The 14,961-nt window shown below is 48.1% G+C and overlaps 1 protein-coding gene across 1 annotated transcript in view; it reads left to right on the forward strand.

The window, feature by feature from the left end:
* LOC135815920 (protein ELYS-like) overlaps window positions 1–14,961 on the forward strand; it is a 35,248-nt gene that overhangs the window by 6,926 nt on the left and 13,361 nt on the right. The window contains exons 6-27 of the mRNA XM_065329274.1: window positions 2,649–2,736; window positions 3,100–3,211; window positions 3,509–3,553; window positions 3,752–3,890; window positions 4,060–4,153; window positions 4,749–4,842; window positions 5,352–5,413; window positions 5,648–5,776; window positions 6,042–6,129; window positions 6,612–6,701; window positions 7,277–7,417; window positions 7,705–7,754; window positions 8,096–8,150; window positions 8,656–8,677; window positions 8,963–9,028; window positions 10,935–11,049; window positions 11,588–11,647; window positions 11,939–12,010; window positions 12,274–12,372; window positions 12,635–12,725; window positions 13,583–13,682; window positions 14,933–14,960. Of these exons, the coding sequence (XP_065185346.1) occupies window positions 2,649–2,736; window positions 3,100–3,211; window positions 3,509–3,553; window positions 3,752–3,890; window positions 4,060–4,153; window positions 4,749–4,842; window positions 5,352–5,413; window positions 5,648–5,776; window positions 6,042–6,129; window positions 6,612–6,701; window positions 7,277–7,417; window positions 7,705–7,754; window positions 8,096–8,150; window positions 8,656–8,677; window positions 8,963–9,028; window positions 10,935–11,049; window positions 11,588–11,647; window positions 11,939–12,010; window positions 12,274–12,372; window positions 12,635–12,725; window positions 13,583–13,682; window positions 14,933–14,960 (1,840 nt within the window). The remainder of the gene's footprint in view (window positions 1–2,648; window positions 2,737–3,099; window positions 3,212–3,508; window positions 3,554–3,751; window positions 3,891–4,059; window positions 4,154–4,748; window positions 4,843–5,351; window positions 5,414–5,647; window positions 5,777–6,041; window positions 6,130–6,611; window positions 6,702–7,276; window positions 7,418–7,704; window positions 7,755–8,095; window positions 8,151–8,655; window positions 8,678–8,962; window positions 9,029–10,934; window positions 11,050–11,587; window positions 11,648–11,938; window positions 12,011–12,273; window positions 12,373–12,634; window positions 12,726–13,582; window positions 13,683–14,932; window position 14,961) is intronic.

Here is a 14,961-nt window from a genome sequence, read left to right on the forward strand (position 1 = left end):
AACCGGCGTTGGGAATTTCTTGTAGATGCTGAAAAGATCACGCTTGCGCTTCACTTCAGATACGAGAGACCGTGTCACCCATGGGGGACTAGATGTCGAGGATGTTGGGTTGGAATGTTTCCGGTTGTTGTAGCCGATAGCAAAGTTAGAGAGGTGCTGTTGGAACCCTCGTTCAAGGACGGCTGCAAAGTGATCTACCGCGGCGTCAACAGTTGGAGAGCCTTCTGGTTGCAGAAACGACCAGTCGTGGCAGGAGAAATCAGCGTTCATAGAGTCCCAGCACTGAGAGGGAACTCGACGGAAGCGATATGGGAACGGTTTGCGAGAAGGAAGTGGCAGGTCTGGATCCGAGGGCAATGAGACGGCGAACTGGCATGAAACCATGAGATGGTCCGAGGAGCCAAGAGCGCAAGCTGTGTGAACGTCCGTCGCCAGCAGGGGTTGGTTCGTGAAGACAAGGTCTAGACATGACTGTGTTCCGGAAGATGTTGTGTGCGTTGGACTCTGCACCAGCTGATCCAAACCGAAGCAGGTAAGGGTGCGAAAAAGTGACGCCCCAGCAGGACACGTTAAATCCGATGGGCACCACCGTTTGTGCTTACTGTTGAAGTCCCCAGCCATTATGACATGGTACGATGACATGGGAACGGTTACCAAAGCACTAGCTAGCATATCACAGAAGTGGTCTATTTCCGTGGTTTTGACTGAGGGCGGACGGTAGGTACAGCAGACGAGGATGGGTGTCGGGGAGCCTAAGATTGGGTGAAGCTCAACCCATACGGATTCACAGGTCGGACGAGCAAGGTCGTCGCGAACTTGGACTCTTCCGAAGCGATTTTGCCGGACAAGAATCGCAACTCCACCATATCCTCTGGTTGCCGTACCGGATTTGTTATCATGAGGTGGTCGGTCGCGACGAAATGTGGTATAACCGGAGATGGTGAGCGCTATGCTTGGATTTAGCCATGTTTCATTTAGACAGATGACATCAGGTTTGTTGAAATCAGCAATGACAGACAGTTCGGCAGATTTGTTAACGATTGAGCGGCAATTTACGGAAAGCAAGGTCAGTTTACCCTGGCAAGGGGGGAAGTAGGGCCGAGCCAGTGGATTCAGCTGTGGTCGCGCCATCATGCTGAGCCTGGGGAGAGGACGTTGTTTGCCTGGTTGGCATTGCTGGTGTCAAAACTGTCCGCGGCAAAACGCCAGGGCCTAACCGTGTGCGAAAGAGCATCCGGCCAGAACCCTTTGTCACCGACTGTGTTCTCATCAGCTGCCTCGACGGTCACCCGTGCGTAGGCAGTTCTGAAGTGCTTGGATGCAAATATGACACCTTCCTGAATCTGCACTCCTCGGGCAGAGCACCATTCAGCAATTGATGATGCGGAGCAGTGTGGCTGCACGTTGCCAACGTAAAACACTTTGCGTTTGGCCCGGGGTGATGCCGTGAGGTCTACTGCCGGCTCGCTATCACGAGCCGGCTTGGTGTAGCGGGATGTTTCCACCCGCCTTGTTATGCTTTGAGCTAGCTGGGACTGACTACTAGTATCTGCCGCGTGCCTTTGTCTCTGGGCGGCTCGAGTGCGTCTGCCCTGGTGTTCCTGCCATTCATGTACTTGTTGTTCAGTATCGGTGGACCTACGGGATGCATCCAGGCCTGCTGCGGGGCTGGAGCTACGACTTGGAGTAGTGCTGGACCTACGGGATGCATGCACGCCTGCTGCGGGGCTGGAACTACGACTTGTAGTAGTGTTGGGTTGTGGCACACGCGTTTCTCCTGGCAGGCTGCCACTGCCGGCGTGTGTACCGTACGTTTGTACAGACCTGCCCGTTGTGGTGCTGAGCCTCGCACGTGCACTTGCAGTTTGTGTGGCGGTTCCTAGTACTACGTCGCTGTACTGGTGTGGCATGGCGTGCTGTGTGTGTACGGTAGTATCTCGCAGGTCAGCCATTTCCCGCCTCAGCTGTTGAATTTCAAGCTTCAAGGAAGCAATTTCATCATCTCTTCCCACCCTAATTGCCACTATTTCTTTATTCAGGTCCATTATTGTCGAGGACAATGCGGCAAAAGCAGTCGTGACATGTCCTATACCGGTCATACCTTCCAGGATGGGGTGGGACCCAATCCCCTCCTTCCGGAGCGCTCCCACCAGGTCGGGCCGTGAGAAGGAGTCCGCTTTCGGGATGCCAGTCCGGGTGGCCAGGTTTTGTAGACAGTCGAACGTCAGAAGGGCCAGGTCGACATGCTCATTGGTGGCCATAGTCCGCAGTACAAGTCACAGCTCCTGTAGGTTACAGTTACAGACTCGGAAAGGCTGATAGGAGCGGAGCTCCTAAAACTGCATCCGCACTCGAAAAATTCATATACAGTCCCTAGACCGTTCTTTTTTTCATGTACTACAGTCTATGCACAGTGGAGTCGCCTCGTCTACTTTGGTATGCTGTGCTTGGTTAAACTCTAGGCTGTTCATTCTTCGGTGCTCCATTCTTCGGCGTCCGGCAGTACTGCAGCCATCATAGTCCAGTGCTTTGCAGTTTGTGTGAGTGCCAAAAGCGTGAGCACATCGAGATGGGGAGGGCTTGGGAGGCAGTTCATATTGCTGTCTGCGTGCTGGTGCTATTGTGTGGCTTTTTCTGTTTGCATTTAGGCAAAGACTACCAGCAACTCTTACCATGTACCAGCTCTTCTTCTCGTCGAAAAGCTCGCCAGATGAAGGTGGCCCATCTCAATACCAGGTAATGACACAATTGGTATTTTTAATTGACTTCTTGTCAACCTTTCCTTTCCTGGCAATCAGTAACAATGGTGCTTTTAGGGAATGTACCTTTTTGGAGGCTATTGTTCTTTCATTGACAAACTCCCCCACTCACATTGCGAGAAGAGCGTTCAGGAAGCATGTACGACGTTGCTTGTTACAGCAAGGCTGTGCCTGTGTGGATAGTCCCGATGTGCATCAGAAGGCACTCGTACACCACCACGTCTAGCATGATGTGCTTTGCGTACTGTTGCAGTTGCATCATGCAGTGACTGCAATGCAATGATGTTTATGGTGCTGTGGATCTCATTGTTTTTTTGCCGTTTGATTGTGCTTCCTTTAGGGTTTGACTGGCATGAATTGCCGGTTTTTCCATCACCTGGTTTCACCATCTGTCAATCTCCCTGCGTCTGAGTCTGGCCTCACGTCGCGTGTGATAGCGCTGGCCTCCCTCGGTATGTTTTTCTCCTCGTCACTCATCTCGGCCGACTTGGCACGCAGCTATTTAGTATTTATGTCATTTGTGTGCAACCAGGGTGCAGGCCCAGGTCTGCATTTGTGTTGCATCTTTTATTAGCCGTGGTACATGTTGTGGTTTAGATTTTGTCAGGGCTTCTGTTCTGTTACGACCTGTATGATGTTCTGCCTGGTTGTAATTACTGATTACCGCTGTTGTCATGAGCTAAGCGTACCGCCAGTGCTGATTTCATGCCTGATTGCTGCGCCTTGTGCTGTGTCGTGTTATTGTGCAGGTGAAAACCGACCTGGTGGGCCTCGGCTGCCCAGCGAAGATGACAGTAAGTGGCGCTGCCCTTGTCTCCAGCGTGTGTGTCTTCTCGAGGTTGTTGTTTTGTACACAGGAGTAGGGTGTATTTGTAGGGACTGATGCATGATCACAAGTTCACAATCCTTTCTCTTGATGTCTCATCCTTTGCATCCTCTTGTTGTTGTTGTCGTCGTCGTCGTCGTTGTTGTCATCATGATTTCATTGTTAGATGTGCGTATCCGGGACATGACTATGATGATGTGCGTGTGGGAATGTTCGCCCCGAGACCACACATCACCACCGGACACTTTCCTTGGTATCTTCGATATCAACCACTGGTACAACGCCCAAATGCCGCCGGAGATAAGGTACAGTCCGGCATGTTGCTACTTCTGCTATCAAGTACTAGTTCTAGGATCTATCCTGTGAAACGCTGTGTGTACTTTACTTTGCTGCTGGCTATTTCTTGTTGCTTTGCTGACTCCTCATCTGTACGACGTTCAGGGTTCATGCCTTTTCTGTCCGTTCTGTCTTTAGGAACTCAAGAGCGAGTGGTTTGTCCGGGATATGTCCATACTTTACATTCATGTCTCTGAATCCTGTCCTGGGTAGCAGCCCTGATGCTGTTCTGGTGAGTACTGGCTACTGCTGTTAGGCCAAGTACTGATGTGAATGTGCTGGCTACTGCTGTTAGGCCAAGTACTGATGTGAATGTGCTGGCTACTGCTGTTAGGCCAAGTACTGATGTGAATGTGCTGGCTACTGCTGTTAGGCCAAGTACTGATGTGAATGTGCTGGCTACTGCTGTTAGGCCAAGTACAGATGTGAATGTGCTGGCCACTGCTGTTAGTCCAAGTACAGATGTGAATGTGCTGGCTACTGGTGTGTAGGCAACTACAGATTTGAATATGCTGGGCACTGGTGTGTGGGCAAGTGAAGTACTTCGAAGTGTAGATTTGAATGTTTTGGCTACTGCTGTTTGGGCAATTACAGATTGGAATGTGCTGGCTGCTGGTGTTAGGCCAAGTACAGATTGGTATGTGCTGGCCAATCCAGGGGATGCTGATAGACTGAGAGTGATAGTGCTGTGTATTTGACTCTTTATGTGCGGAATATGTGTGTTGTCTTTCTGATCTGCCTCTTCTTTTGTGTTTGGTGTTGTGAGACTGAAGTGTGCATGGTGACTTACGCTCTGGTGTTTCTTCCGTGTTGTTTCGTTTGTTCAGCACACCATGATTGACCTTCCCTCCCTGTCACGCTGTTGTCTCGGCCCACACCCACTGCCAGATAACTTCTACTGGCCATCCGCTGTGTCCTTCTGTAAGTATAGACAGAAGGGCCAGCATCCTTAAAAAAAGAGTTTTACTTGATGATTGCGTTACAGCATGAAACTCAGAGTAGCGACAAACTAACTTTGCTTGCCATTGTTGTTCTGTGTAAAGTTGTACTTGTATAACCACATTTGGTTTGAATTGCTGCATTTTTACCTGCTGTTAGGAATGTGGCAGAGATGCTCTCGTTTTCTTTTCAAAGGTTATGAAGATGGTGTGTTCTGAGGCTAGGGCTGGCAATGAAAATGAAAATTCCAGGGCCCACTCGTACAGCAGTGTGGTTTTACCAACATTTAGTCGAGTGGTTTCCGAGAAACTGTCTGTAGTGTAACTGCCCCCAAGTTTGCAAGAGATGAAAACAAAGCTGCTGTCACGGTATCATGCTCAAGCATCGGATTTATCTGCAGCGATCATCACTTGGTGTGCTGTGGCTGATTGTGTTAGTTATTAGTGTATGTACCTGTTCCTGCTTTTGCTTTCTCCTGTCTGTGTCTGTAGCTGCAAAGTGCTTAACAGCGACCTCTGTTGTTCGATGCCGCTTCCTGAGTCTCCAGCAAGAAGTAAGCAGGAAATAACTTTTCATCCTTTGCATAGTACATGTATGTGCATGAACCGATCAGATCAGTTTGGACATGTCTGTTGGGGGCTTGCTTTGCTGGGTCGAATCTTCAGCAGTACCGTGAACGGTGCTCGTAAACCAGCTCTCATCCTGTCTTGTTGGTCTCTGCCCTGTGATCTATGGCATGTGTTGCATCTTATTGATGTGAGTCTGTAACTCGTTTTTGCTCTTCTAGGTTCTGGATGAGATGTGCAAGCATGGTGCTGCGGCTCTGATTGACCCCGCGCAGTATATCGGCCTAAGCTGGCAAGCTGGTCTGCTTCAAGGCATGTTGGTTGACAATCCCCTCATGCAGGATATTCATGTAAGCTGTGTGTGCGTGTGTATGTGTGTGCGTGTGTGTGTGTGTGTCTCTCTCTCTCTCTCTCTCTCTCTCTCTCTCTCTCTCTCTCTCTCTCTCTCTCTCTCTCTCTCTCCCCCCCCCCCCTTTCTCTCTTTCTCTTCTGTGATTGTTCATCTAACACTTGACACCTTGGCAGACATGCGTGCTTGCAATAGTGAGATTATTTGAAGTATATGTACATGTACTTGCCCTTGCTGACTTCCAATATCTCACCTGATATGTACAGGTGCAGCGGACAGGATTGCTTGGCATCGCTCTGCAGTTTAATGCACCCAGCTTCCTGGTATCATGTGCTACCACGCTAGCTACAGGCGGTATGTTGCTCCAGAACTGTTGCCTATTGCCAATTTGCCATGTAGGATTGTGGCCAGTTTTGTCGTCTCCGTCCCACTGTGTGAGATTTGTTGTTGCACTGAGATGTCTCGGGTTTATTGTGACTGCACATGCAGGTGAAACCTGATCCCCCCTGGTTTCAGCAGCCGTGTGGTGTGTGCATGGCCACTATTCTTTGGCGCGTAATGTGTCGCATGTGCACTGAATTAGATGACTTGCTTGTTGCTATGTTGAGGTGCTTTAGATAGCTGCTGGGTGTACTACAGACAGTGGTGTAGACTATGTCATGTGTCTGTTGCTACTGCTAGCTGCCAGTTCTACTGCAGTGTTTACTATTCCATGTACATGTACTTGCTTGGACTGACATGCTGTGTGTGTGTGTGCGTGTGTGTGTGTGTGTGTGTGTGTGTGTGTGTGTGTGTGCGTGCGTACGTGTGTGTGTGTGTGTGTTTTGCTTGGGCAGCATTGAGTCGTAGCGGGGTGTCTCTGCGCATGCTAGCTGACTGGGCACTGACAGAGATTCGTAACCACAAGCAGTCCATCGACGATTTGAGTACGTACCGTTAGTTCACGCGTTGCCAATGATTTTTCCTCAGTCTCCAGCTGGCAGCAGGAGAGTGTTCATATGTGTGTGGTTTGTACTTTTGTGCCTGTATGCAGTATGCTAGTATGCAATGCATTTCGAAAGACCTAGCCAGCAACAACAACAGTGAATGTCAGGCCTGCATCTACTACCTAGTACACATATACATGTACATGCACCACTTGAAGTTTGTGATCACTTTGCACATGAATTTTTTCAGGCTGGGCTTTTGTTATCCAATTGCTTGGGCAGTTGTGTGAGGAAACTGGTGTGCTCATCTGAGCTAAGTCCCGAAGAACATTTTGAACAAATCTCGTAATAGATTTGCACATGTATTCGAGAATGTGCAATGGCATAGCCCCTAGTTTTAAAATGCGCTGTACATCATATGCCCAACACACTGTCATGCCTTGTGTATGTGTTCCTTTACGAGTACCAGCAGCGCCATTGCCCTTATTCAACTAGTGCTTGCTACAACTTCCTGCACATGTGCTGGTTGTGTGTGAATGTGTACGTATCATGTGCACGTTCTCCTCTTTGTTCAGGTCTTCCCCTACTGGATGGCTCTGGTCAGCTATCTCAGCGCCAGTTGACAGCCATCGACTTCCATGCCGTGTGTCTGCAGCACCTCACCACGCTGTACCGGGTGCTTATAGACAAAGCGCCTAGCTCAACCACTCAGGAAGGTACGTGTGTGTGTGTGTGTGTGTGTGTGTGTGTGTGCGCGCGCATGTTCCTTGCACAAATTGGGGTCAAGTGGGTTGGCTGTAGATTGTTGCAGTTGTCGCTGCGTTTCTCAATGACCAACACAAGTATTGCTTGGGATTTACCCTAAATTTGTCCTGGCTATCAAACCTGCACATGTACCGTACACTTTGAAGTTTGTAATATGCAAGTTTCTTATTGATATGTGTAAATATTAGTGCAAGGGTTTAGCAACATAGCCTGCAAAATATGATTTGTGTTGATCCAGGTCTGAAGTCTCTGAATGACACGTATGAGGCCTGCTCTCTGCTGAGCCAGGTAAGCATCTATGCTACAGTGGCCTGGTACAGTATGATGTCCATTGAGCTGGGTTGTGCTTGTGTGAGCATGGATAGCGTGTGTTTAGTTTGTCTGCTGATGGTCGGCAAGCCAGCAGCTGTGTGTTGTCCGTACGAATATTGCCACCGCCCGCTTCCTTGCGCTGGTTCTTTTTAATTTCTTGTTTAGTACTCACTGTCTATTGTGTTTTATTCTCTTCTTTACTCGGCAAGTACACAGCTTGCTAGAGTCCTACTGGTTGTCCTCACAGGTGTCCTTGTCTTTCTCTCTAATGCTGACCATGTTGTGTGTGTTGTATGTATCTCTATGTCAATCGCTAGCACGCACTTACCATGGTATGGCTTGCGGCACATAAACTGTTACCTGAAGTTAGTGGTAAGTGCTGCAAATATTTTCTCTATGCGTCTGTGCTTTAGTGCTGGAAGGTGATTCTTTTGCATTTATCTCCTACACTGATGCCCCCTGCCTTGCCACTACAGCTACTTCTGTTTCTCTCTGTAGTACTGTAGAGGCAGAAAATTTCGTCGGTCAAAAATTTCGTCCAACTCCAAAGAAAGGGAGTTCGTCCGGTTGAAAATTTCGTCCATGGATCATAATAGTGTATAGAAAAGCTGGACAAATCGACATTAGTCCGGCACTTAATTTAGTCCAAAAGTTCCTTGGACGAAAAAGACGAAATTAAATTCCAGACGAATATTTCTGCTTATACAGTAAAAGGCTAATGCTGCTTGGGGTCTTGCCTTGGGGCTGGGGATAAATATGTTGTGACCCGTGTGCGTATTTGACAATGTAATTATTATTGTGTGTTTGTGTTTGTGTGTTTCCGTGTATGTGCACGCGTGTGTCCTTGTCTGGTTTTCGTTCAACTCTCCTCTGGTAGAGCCCGATGATGATGGAGTTGGGTAAGCATATTCAATGTATAGCTCAGTATTCGTGTTAATAGTGTACGTGTGCGGTATTTGTTCAACCATTTTTGCTCAAATCCATGCAGTCCTGGTTGGTTCACGGTGGATACTGACTGTTTTCTGTTGATCCTCTCTCATCTTATTATTGTATTGTACTGTATTGAGCTGAGTTGCCCTAGTGTCTTCATTGTTGATCAGTCAGAATGCCTTGTACAGTCATGTATACATGCTTGAGTACTGACATTCATCATCATCTTCATGTATCTGTGTGCCACGGTCCAGTTTTGTGTACCCCTACGAGACACTGCTTCAAATCCATCACCAGTGCCAAGAAGCCTTGGCTAGCAAGTAAGAAAGATTCCTTCTGAGGCGTTGGCGTTGGTTGTTGTCTGCCAACTCTTCGTTACTTTTCTAAAAAATTCACACACACACACACACACACACACACACACACGCGTGCGCGCACACACCACACACACACACACACACACACACACACACACACACACACACACACACACACACACACACACACACACACACACACACACACACACACACACACACACACACACACACACACACACACACACACACACACACACACGTGCTAATGGGTCTCTGGCGCGAAATTTACTACTCAGTCCCCAACGTTTCCAGCATGGCCCATCCTCAGACTAAAATACCATAGCTAGGAACCAAGGAATGTAGTACCGTCTTTCCCCGATTATAAGGCACACTCGATTATAGGTTGCACCCCCTTTTCAGTTTTGGGCCATGTTTCATTATAGTCATGTAGGCAGGATGTCACACTCGATTGTAAGTCGCATCCCCATCCCACCCCCTTGAAGTTTAGTGTGAAAAGGTGCGACTTATATTGGGGAAAATACGGTAGATGAACTGTGAAATGGAGTAGTGACGAGACGATGAATGTACTTGAGAAATGTTTCAGCTGTGTGGGTGTGGAGAGGCCTGGGGAGGGCCTTCTATTTCACACTCTCGTATCCATGCAAACACAGCTGAAACTGTTACTTCTCACCCTCCCCTCTCCCAGCACTATCACCAGCATACCAGGGCTCCTACATTTAACGCCCGCACCTTAGCTGAAACATTTCTCACGTACATTTCTCATCTTATCACTGTTCCACTGCATTTCACAGTTTATCTACTCTGTTTCTTGGCGGTTCGCCCTCAGTTTTACTGTTTCACTCTGGGGATGAGCCATGCCCAAAAAATTGGTGAAGCACAATAAGTTTTTGCAGCATGGAGACCAATTAGTATGTGTGTTGAGACTGAGGGTGCGTTTGGTTGGTACGATCTAGAACAGGATCGAACAGCTGGTGCACATGGAGCAGCCTCATGCCAACCAAACGCTACTCCAGAAACAGAGCACATTTTTGTGGAAAAATGTGCCAAACTTAGTGCATTCTTCAAAATGTGTATGGATCACCATGGTCACTTTGTACGGTGCGACGAGTCCAACCCAAAAGCGTATGCACGTGATCATTTGGGAACAAAATTGGTGTTCCCGCCAGGTTTCACTGTGAAAAAGTGAAACTGCTCGGTCTGCTCCGGCCTCGAGGCCGGAGCAAGCAGAACATGTTCTGGCCGACCCAGAACAGGTGCAGTCCCAACCAAACGCGCTGTTCTGGTGAATCCTGTTCTAGTTCGTACCAACCAAACGCGCCCTGAGTAGCTCTTCGTTAGTCAAATCAAGTGTTGATATATCTGCACAGTATGCATGCGTGCATGGGTTGAGTGGTTGGCGTGTATTGAGGTGGAGAGGCTCCTACCGTTCTCATTCGGTGTTGTCTGGATGGTTTTGCTGAGTGGCTGCTTTTGGAGTTTTGAGCTATCATGCATGTCCCCACGGCCTGCCGCATCATGGATGTGTTGGGTTGTACTGAAGTAGATAGAGTGGACGACGGGTGTCAGGTGTGATTAGCTTGCTACCTTCAGCTGGCCTGGCTAAGTCACACACCCTGTGTTCTGGCTATTTCAATCCTGACCCATCCCAGAGCTGGGCTTATAAGAAAAAGTAGTCCCTGTTTCGGATATCGCTCATTGATCATAGCCATAGGAGAACTGCATACTTATCTGTCCTTCTTCTTCTTAGTACTATGGCATTCTTGTCTCCGAGGAAACTGCATACATGTACTTATCTGATGGTCGTTTCAGACTTTTGACTAATTGTCATTGTTGTGCGGCTCCAACTGAAGTTGTTCTGTTTGTTTGTTTGCTCTGTTCTGTGAAGTGGACAGCAGTTGCTGATGATTGATCTCTTACTGGAGCGCTGGCAAGGTCCCATTGACTCGATATGGGGAGCAGTGGCCAGTGGCACGGGCAGTTATCCTCCACCAAACTTCCATGTGAGTTCACTACAGCAGTGTATGAGCCTTGTAAGCGTGCTGGCCGTCTGATAAATTAGCAGTGGTGACGTAAAGCTCAGGAGTTAAGGCTCAATCGGTTTTGTGTATTGTATTATTGCATAGTATTTGCTGTTATGATGCCATTGTGTTGTGTTGATGTATGCACTGTTGTGTTGTGCGTTGCATAGCGTAGATAATGCACTCCTGCCATTCCATATGTCTCATCGCCGGCAGTCTTGCTGCGTTGTGCCGTCAAATGGTGTGCGTTTTTTTTGTAAAAAATAAATTAATAAAAATAATGAGTTGTATTCCTTGTGTTAGGATGGCAATGGCCCATACTTCACTTTCACAGTAACTTCTATGCTCGTATGTGATGTGCAGACTGTGCATAGCCCAGGCCCCTGTCTTTGGACTGTTTGCCGCTATCTTGGTGTATTTTACCTTGTAGCGTGTGTGAACTTGTATTGCATGGCATTCCTTTTCTACATTAGTTCTTGCAATTGATAGTTCTGTTTGCCTCCTTTGTGCGTGCTTGCAGGCGCTGCTTAACATTTTCTTTGTCGTCCGCCAAGTGCCTGCTCAAGTGCACAGCTTTGTCGTATCCTGGTGTACTTGCAGTACTTGGCAGTAACATGTTGTGCGCACGTGTGTATGTGTGTGCGTGTGTGGTGTGTGTGCATGTGGGCGTGGGTGTGCGCGCACGCGTGTGATTGCCACCTGTGGGTTGGCCACAATGTCATCATGACATGTGTATTTTCAGTGAATGACTGTATTGTGGGTTGTGCAACTAAGCTCTGCCGCAATATTTATTACAGTGATGCTCGAAGTCTATGCAAACTTCAGTTTTGTTTTCATAGCATGTGTTGTTGCCTTGACTTGGTGCTCAAAGATATTTTATTTGCTGCTGGACATTGCTCTCATCTTTGCTCCTTCGAGCGATGACCTTGACAAGGATGCCTGGGTAAGCTGTGTTCACTCACAAACACAAACGCCCCCCCCCCCCCCTCTCTCTCGGCAGATCCACGTAGCTTTACCTGTTTGGTTTGCATTGGGCCATGTTTCAATAGTAGTCTGTGAAGTATTTCAACCATACGTGCGTGTGTGTGTATCTGCCTGCTCATCTTTTTGTCTAAATCTTTCTGAGGTACTTAGAATCTCAGATACAATAATTGACGTGTTCTTTGGACTTCGGCGTATTGTGATGTGGTTATTGTGTGTGTGCAGTTGACATTAGCACAGCGCTATGCTCAAGCATTCGGCATGGACAGCCAGGCGGTGTCTGTTTTGCGCGGTCTCTGGGCCTTGGACAGACGCGACTTTGATGTAAGTGCATGTTGCACCTCTCTGTCTGAAATCGCATTGCCTTCGGTGCCTACATGCGAGTAGGTCACTTCTTGGTGTCTCTGTTGCGTGTACGTGCGTATGGTGTTGCTGATCAGTTGCCTGCTTGAGATGTGTAGTCCGGGTACACCGGGTTTCAGTTCATGTACACGCCTTTCTGGCTCCAGTTTCTGTTTTTCTAGGAGTACGTTGTAGTACCAGCGTGATGACACCGTAGTTGTTTCATGTCTTCTTTGTGCCATAGCTTGCATTGAATCTCTTGACGCAGCCTGGGTCAAAGGTCTCTCTAATTCCAGGCCAGGAGCATCATATTCTTCAAGCTTTCTTATTTGCTGGTGAGTCTGAGTGGGAACATTAGGTTAGAATGCTCTTTGAAGTACGTGTAGCAGTTTGTTGTGCGCCTATACGGGATGCTGCTGCTGCTGGTGCTGCTGCTACCATTACCCTCTGGCTCCGGCTACTTTTTGACGAGGTCACTGATGATCAGTGTTTATGACTTGGACGGGCCTGTGTACATGTATGTATCTTTCCACTTTGCTCGGATGTACACATGATGTCACCGGGATATACACAATGATGTCATCCGAATATGCACAATGATGTCAGCTTGATATACACATGATGTCGCCTGGATATGCACAATGATGTCACATGGCATGCCTGTATGACTGGCGCTGACTACATGCTTACCGTATTTTTCCGGTTGTAAGTCGACCTTTTACGACTAAAAATAGAAGGAGAAAGGGAGGGGGGTCGACTTACAACCGGGATTCGACTTATAACCGGGAACTATCATTATCTTACAAAAAATGACCTGCACTGCATGCACAAGTGCCCCATGTGTACACATTTTTGCTCGTTTATTGGCCTTTTTGAAGGATTGGGACGTTATACCCTCCAATAAGGAATGTTTACATGATTTGTTGATGTGTTAGTAGCAGGGAATGGTTAGTAGTGCTTCGTTGGGTGAAAACTTTAAAATGCAGAATTGAGACTTCTGGATACGGGGGTCGACCTATAACCGGGGTCGACTTACAACCGGTAAAATGCGGTATTCTATTTTGTACTTTGAAAATCATTGAATGTGTGACATGCTGCAAGAGAAAGTTCACTTTGTACATGTAATTCAGTGGCCAATGTCCTTTGGTGACTTGTGTCTGCTTTTTCAACAATGTTCTGCTTTGCCCTGCAGGCCAATCGAAATTAGCTGCTATTTATTTGCAACGAGTCCCTGTTTCCAGGGCCAATGTTCAGCATATTCATCTTTCACTGGACACACTTATTTCTAATGGGTAAGATGTTGCTCAAGGCACCACACATTTGTGTGTGTGCGTGTGTGCGCGCGCGTGTGTGTGTGCGTGTGTGTATATGTGTGTGTGTGTGTGTGTGTGTGTGTGTGTGTGTGTGTGTGTGTGTGTGTGTGTGTGTGTGTGTGTGTGTGTGTGTGTGTGTGTATGCCATCAGTGGGAACCTGACACCCTGTACCAGTATATACACTCTGTTGTACACTGTGCTTTCTTGCTGTGCGCTGTGCAATGCCACTGGAAGTTGTGAAGTTTGTGTGTACGCGCGCCAGTGCTTAGCTCTGTTGCCAGTCTGTTCATTTGTTATCAAAGCTCTCCGTGTTTGCTGGTGTCAGTGCGTGCGTGTGTGTGTGTGTGGGTGGGTGCTCCTTGGGAGCAGGTTACACTTTCTGAGCTCCGTGTTCTTGGCTTTCTCCCAAGTTTTCTGCCTGCCCAGGGCGACTCTGGCGTAGCCAGAGTCGACCCTGGAGCACCCTCGCACACTGCCAAGGTAGTGCTGCATGATTGGAGCGCGGAATCGCGATATAGCTTGCAGGACAATTTACTTTGATATTGTCACTGCTGCGTCGGCCGTGGTCCACCACTCGCAGTGGAGTAGCTGTCCCTCGAGTGCTGTGAAGAATCTAAGCTCGAAGAATGCAGTGGTGGGAATTGCGGATTGGCTGGTGGAGTGCTGGAACAACTCGTTGTTTTCAGTGGAGTGGACGAGCGAGTGCGGAGAGGAAGGTCCCAATGGCGGAATGGTGGGAATTGAAACTTCAATCTTTCGTCGTCATGAGTGCACTGGTCAAGCGTTGTGGAAGTCTGTCGGATTTGTGAGGCCTTGCCCTGCCGCTTACATCGTCAACGTGGAAGAACTGCTAGTGGAGTCCTGGTGGGATTTCGGATGCCCACACTCCTTTTGCTTGGTGGATTCTTTCGTGGACAGTGTTTTTTCGTGACGTGTTATTTTGAATTTTTTTCCTGTACATTTTCAGTCGTTGTCACTGTAGCTGTCAGGTTGTTGTTACAGTACAGCAGTCGTCCGTTCTGCTCCATTGTTTCATCTGTTTTGCCAGTTCTGCTAGCTGATTCTCTTTATTTGCCACTGCCCCTCATAGTGCTCATGCTTGGGTGGAGGGCGGCGTGACCCGTTTAGGGTAGCTGTATCATAGTAGTAGTTGTGTGTGTGTGTGTGTGTGTGTGTGTGTGTGTGTGTGTGTGTGTGTGTGTGTGTGTGCACATGTTGTATCATGCAGACTTGTAGCGGAAGCCTTTGATTACCAAG

Source organism: Sycon ciliatum, chromosome 4 (genome assembly GCF_964019385.1).
Source record: "Sycon ciliatum chromosome 4, ocSycCili1.1, whole genome shotgun sequence".
Lineage (NCBI taxonomy): Eukaryota > Metazoa > Porifera > Calcarea > Leucosolenida > Sycettidae > Sycon > Sycon ciliatum.